Source organism: Myiozetetes cayanensis, unplaced genomic scaffold (assembly GCF_022539395.1).
Source record: "Myiozetetes cayanensis isolate MyiCay16 unplaced genomic scaffold, myiCay2020 scf79, whole genome shotgun sequence".
Taxonomy (NCBI): domain Eukaryota; kingdom Metazoa; phylum Chordata; class Aves; order Passeriformes; family Tyrannidae; genus Myiozetetes; species Myiozetetes cayanensis.
This window is the reverse complement of record NW_026088064.1, coordinates 69850-75849: the sequence shown is the minus strand read 5'-3', so window position 1 is coordinate 75849 and position 6000 is coordinate 69850. Positions and strand designations below refer to the sequence as shown.

Sequence of the window (6000 nt, the reverse complement as noted above, 5' to 3'; positions counted from 1 at the left end):
CGTGGTTATGGGCGTGGCCTTAAGAGGGGCGTGGTCACCGCACCCGGAAGCGGCGCCGGGCGCGTCCCGGAGCGATCGCGGTGAGTTCGGATTTTGGGGGGGGATTTGGGGATAGGGATTTTGGGGGATTTTTGGGGTGGAGGGGAGGACGGAGACGACGAGGATGGGGCACACGGCGTGGGGAGGGACCCACCTGCGGTTGGCGGGGGCTCTGAGGCCTGGGCGGGACACCCCCTCGCAATGTCCCCCCTTTTTGGAAACCCCCATCCCAACTCTGGGGATTCCCATGGGGATGGAGCTCTGGAACCTATTTAGGATCCCCCTATCTGGCACAGGTGTGTCCCCACCTCCTTTTACCCCCATTTCCCCAGTCGGGAACCTCCCTGTCCCCCCCGACCCTTTTCCTCATTCCTGGAGGGAATAACCTCCCACGGGGCTTCCCACGGGGGCCCCTGGCTGGGCATGGAGCCCCAGAGCCTATTTAGGGACCCCCCACCTGACAGCGGTGCCCCCTCCCCGAATTATCCCCCCCCTTCCCAGGGCTCCCCCTTTTTCCCATTCCTGGTGGGAATGACCCCCCCCTTCCCCGGGGGGGCTTCACCACCGCTGGGGACAAACCTCGGGACCCCCGGGGGTGGGAATGCCGAGGATCCCGAGCCCCCGGGGTGGGAATGTCCGAGGATCCTGATTTCCCCAGGGCTGGGAATGTCCGAGGATCCCGAGCCCCCTCGGGGGTGGGAATGTCCGAGGATCCTGAGATCCCGGGGTGGAATGTCCAAGGATCCGAGCTCCAGGGTGGGAATGTCCGAGGATCCCGAGATCCCGGGGGTGGGAATGTCCAAGGATCCCGAGCTCCCCCCAGGGGTGGGAATGTCCGAGGATCCCGAGCCCCCCCAGGGGTGGGAATGTCCGAGGATCCCGAGCCCCCCCGGGGGTGGGAATGGGAATGCCCGAGGATCCCGAGCCCCCCCAGGGGTGGGAATGTCCGAGGATCCCGAGCCCCCAGGGGTGGGAATGTCCGAGGATCCCGATTTCCCCCGGGGGTGGGAATGCCGAGGATCCCGAGCCCCCCCGGGGGTGGGAATGTCCGAGGATCCAGAGCCCTCAGGGCTGGGAATCCCTCCCAAATTCCAGAGGGAACTGAGCGCGGCTCAATGTCCTTGAGGAAAGGCCGCGGTGTCCCGGGCAAGGCCAGGGAACGATCCCGCTCCCCGAGGGCACCGCCGGCCTCGGAGCGGCTGGAAAAGTCTGGAATGTCATCCCTTAAATCCTCTTTTCCCTAAAAACTCGCCCTTGCTCGCTCAGCCCAAGGGGCCGAGCCCGCCCAGAGCTCCCCGCCCAGAACTCCCGGCCCTTTCCAGGTGCTGGAAACTTCCCTCCCCCGCTCCCCTCCGCGGCTTTTTAGGGCCAAATATTTGGAGCAGGGCCCGGGATCCCGCGGGATCCGCTAGTGGGGCACCCGCCGGATCCCGGGGCCGCCGTTCCAGAGGGGGGGATTCGTCTTCCCGGGGGTGGCTGGGGGTGTAAAACATCGTCCTGCCCTCCCGCAGGACCCGGGGAAGAGGAGGAGGGACCGCGGGATGCGCCGGCTCCCACCGGGATAGGGACGGCCCCGGGCTGATGGAAGAGCCGGGAGCGGGCAGGGATCGTCCAGCTCCAGGAATTCCGGTGTCCCGCGGCTGCTGGAGCGGGTCCTGCCCCTGCTGTGCCCGGCCTCGGCTTTCCCAGCTGGAGCAGAGCCTCCCTCCTCATTCCCAGCTGGAGCAGAGCCTCCCTCCTCATTCCCAGCTGGAGCAGAGCCTCCCTCCTCATTCCCACCTGGATCAGAGCCTCCCTCCTCATTCCCAGGTGGAGCAGAGCCTCCCTCCTCATTCCCACCGGGATCAGAGCCTCCCTCTCCTTTCCACACCCGGATAAGAAGCTCCCTCCTTATTCCCACCTGGATCAGAAGCTCCCTCCTCATTCCCAGGTGGATCAGAAGCCCCCTCCTCATTCCCAGGTGGATCAGAAGCTCCCTCCTCATTCCCAGCTGGATTAGACCCTCCATCTCCTTTCCACACCGGGATCAGAGCCTCCCTCCTCATTCCCAGGTGGATCAGAAGCTCCCTCCTCATTCCCAGCTGGATCAGAACCTCCCTCTCCTTTCCACACCTGGATAAGAAGCTCCCTCCTCATTCCCAGCTGGAGCAGAGCCTCCCTCCTCATTCCCACCTGGATCAGAAGCCCCCTCCTCATTCCCAGCTGGATCAGAAGCTCCCTCCTCATTCCCAGGTGGATAAAAGCTTCCACCTCCTTTCCCAGCCGGACCAGAGGCTCCCTCCTCATTCCCAGGTGGATCAGAAGCTCCCTCCTCATTCCCAGGTGGATCAGGAGCTCCCTCCTCATTCCCAGGTGGATCAGAAGCTCCCTCCTCATTCCCAGGTGGATCAGAAGCTCCCTCCTCATTCCCAGGTGGATCAGAAGCTCCCTCCTCATTCCCAGGTGGATCAGAACCTCCCTCCTCATTCCCAGGTGGATCTGAAGCTCCCTCCTCATTCCCAGGTGGATCAGAGGTTCCCTCCTCTCCCTGGGAGCGAATCCAAGGTGGATTCTCCGGGGATCCCGGGCCGTTATCCGGAGGGGGGTGCCGAGCTGCTCCTGGGGAAGCTGGAAACACGGAGCATGATGGAATCCCGGATCAAACGTGAGCTTCTCCCCTTCTCCCCTTTTTCCCCTCCTCCTCCTCAGGCCTGGCTTTTCCTTGGGAATGGGAATTACTGCTGGATAACCAGGTTAAACAGCCGGGAAGGGGGGTGGGAGGAGGGGGAGCTGCTCCCGGCCCCGTAATTCCCTGCCCTGGAAATTAAATCCCAGGCCTTGTCCCTGCTGTAAATGCAGCAGCTCAGGGTGCTCCAAGCGGTGCCAGTTCCTCGAGGAATCCCGGGAATGAATCCCTGTCCTGCTTGGGTGCTCTGTTTTTTGGGAATGAGGACATTCCCGGTGTGGGAAGGGTGGGAATAGGGATTAGGGGGAGCAGCGGTTTCGGTGCGGCCCCCAAGAGCTCCAGGAGTTTGGGAAAAGGGGGAAAAAATTCCACAAAGTGGGAAAAAAGTGGTCCACAAAAAGAGTGTTTTAGGGGAAAAAATATTGCAAAAAATGTGGGGTGTTTTGGGGAAAAAAAAACCCAACCAAAAGAGGGGGTGAAAATCCCTAAAGTGGGAAAAAATATCCTGAAAATGGGAGGTTTTTTGGGGAGAAAAAAATCCCAGAAGTGGGGAGGAAAATCCCTAAAGTGGGAGGTGTTTTGGGAAAAAAATATCCTGAAAATGGAAGGTTTTTTGGGGAGAAAAACACATCCCAGAAGTGGGGAGGAAAATCCCTAAAGTGGGAGGTGTTTTGGGGGAAAAAATATTCTGAAAATGGAGGGGTTTTTTTGAGGAAAAGAATCCCCAAAATGGGAAAAAAAACACTCAAAGTTGGGGGTCTTTTGGGGAAAAAAGAATCCCAAAAATAAAGGGTTTTTTTGGGGGAAAAAATCCCCCAAATGGGAAAAAAATATCCTCAGAATTGGATGTCTTTTGGGGGAAAAAAAATCCCAAAAATAAAGGGGTTTTTTTGGGGGAAAAAAATCCCCAAAATGGGAAAAAAATATCCTCAAAGTTGGGGGTCTTTTGGGAAAAAAATCCCAAAAATAAAGAGGTTTTTTTGGGGGAAAAAATCCCCAATATAGGAAAAAATATCCTCAGAATTGGAGGTCTTTTGGGGAAAAAAAAACCCCAAAATAAAGGGGTTTCTTTTGGGAAAAAAATTCCCAAAAGGGGAAAAAAAATATCCTCAGAATTGGGGGTCTTTTGGGGAAAAAAATCCCTAAAATGGGAAAAAATATCCTCAGAATTGGAGGTCTTTTGGGGAAAAAAAAAATCCCAAAAATAAAGGTTTTTTTGGGGGAAAAAATCCCCAAAATGGGAAAAAATATCCTCAGAATTGGGGGACTTTTGGGGAAAAAAAAATCCCAAAAATAAAGAGGTTTTTTGGGGGAAAAAATTCCCAAAATGGGAAAAAATATCCTCGGAATTGGAGGACTTTTGGGGAAAAAAATCCCTAAAATGGGAAAAAAATATCCTCAGAACTGGGTGTCTTTTGGGGAAAAAAAATCCCAAAAATAAAGGGGTTTTTTTGGGGGGAAAAAATTCCCAAAATGGGAAAAAATATCCTCAGAATTGGAGGTCTTTTGGGGAAAAAAAAATCCCAAAAATAAAGGTTTTTTGGGGGGAAAAAATCCCCAAAATGGGAAAAAAATATCCTCAGAATTGGGGGTCTTTTGGGGAAAAAAATCCCTAAAATGGGAAAAAAATATCCTCAGAACTGGGTGTCTTTTGGGGAAAAAAAATCCCAAAAATAAAGGGGTTTTTTTGGGGGGAAAAAATTCCCAAAATGGGAAAAAAATTTGGCCAAAGCTGTGGGACTTTTTTGGGGGGGAAAAAAAATCCCCAAATTAGGAATTCTTTGGGAAAATTCGCAAAGTGGGGGGTGTTTGGGGGGAAAATTAAATCCCAGGATGGGCCTGGAAAACAGTTTGATGAGGATGGATGCCCCTCAAGGATCCCCTTTGGAATGGGAAGGGCTGGGATCAGGGGTTTGGATGAGCCCCTTTGGAATGGGAAGGGCTGGGATCAGGGGGTTTGGATGAGCCCCTTTGGAATGGGAAGGGCTGGGATCAGGGAGTTTGAGTTGAGTTATCCCAAATTGTGGACCCAGCAAAGGGTTTGGATGAGGATGGATGAGCTCCTGTGGGATTCCCTGGAATGGGAAGGGCTGGGATCAGGGGTTTGAGTTGAGTTATCCTGGGATGGACCTGGAAAAAAGGTTTGGATGAGCCCCTTTGGAATGGGAAGGGCTGGGATCAGGGGTTTGAGTTGAGTTATCCCGGGATGGGCCTGGAAAAACAGTTTGGATAAGGATGGATGAGCCCCTTTGGAACAGGAAGGGCTGGGATCAGAGGGTTTGGATGAGCCCCTTTGGAACGGGAAGGGCTGGGATCAGAGGGTTTGGATGAGCCCCTTTGGAATGGGAAGGGCTGGGATCAGGGGTTTGAGTTGAGTTATCCCAAATGGTGGACCCAGCAAAGGGTTTGGACGAGGATGGATGAGCTCCTGTGGGATTCCCTGGAATGGGAAGGGCTGAGATCAGGGGGATTTGAGTTGATTATCCCGGGATGGGCCTGGAAAAACGGTTTGGATGAGCCCCTTTGGAATGGGAAGGGCTGGGATCAGGGGGTTTGGATGAGCCCCTTTGGAACGGGAAGGGCTGGGATCAGGGGGTTTGGATGAGCCCCTGTGGGATTCCCTGGAATGGGAAGGGCTGGGATCAGGGGGTTTGGAAGAGCCCCTTTGGAATGGGAAGGGCTGGGATCAGAGGATTTGAGTTGAGTTATCCCAAATTGTGGACCCAGCAAAGGGTTTGGATGAGGATGGATGAGCCCCTGTGGGATTCCCTGGAATGGGAAGGCCTGGGATCAGGGGGTTGAGTTGAGTTATCCCGGGATGGGCCTGGAAAAACAGTTTGGATGAGCCCCTGTGGAATGGGAAGGGCTGGGATCAGGGGGTTTGGATGAACCCCTTTGGAATGGGAAGGATCAGGGATCAGGGGGTTTGGATGAACCCCTTTGGAATGGGAAGGGCTGGGATCAGGGGGTTTGGATGAACCCCTTTGGAATGGGAAGGGCTGGGATCAGGGGGTTTGGATGAGGATGGATGAGCTCCTGTGGGATTCCCTGGAATGGGAAGGACTGGGATCAGGGGGATTTGGATGAACCCCTGTGGGATTCCCTGGAACGGGAAGGGCTGGGATCAGGGGGTTTGGATGAGCCCCTTTGGAATGGGAAGGGCTGGGATCAGGGGGTTTGGATGAGCCCCTGTGGGATTCCCTGGAATGGGAAGGGCTGGGATCAGGGGATTTGAGTTGATAATCCCAGGATGAGCCCGGAAAACGCCCTTTGGAAGGAGGGTTCAATCTGCACGG

General features: G+C 55.0%; 1 protein-coding gene across 1 annotated transcript in view; it reads left to right on the top strand.

The window, feature by feature from the left end:
* Window positions 1-1629: 1629 nt before the first annotated feature.
* The window catches only part of LOC126652364 (maestro heat-like repeat-containing protein family member 1), a gene marked incomplete at its 3' end in the record, with an annotated part of 70803 nt that continues 66432 nt past the window's right edge, over window positions 1630-6000 (top strand). The window contains 2 exon segments of the mRNA XM_050339104.1: window positions 1630-2029; window positions 2152-2683. Of these exon segments, the coding sequence (XP_050195061.1) occupies window positions 2662-2683 (22 nt within the window).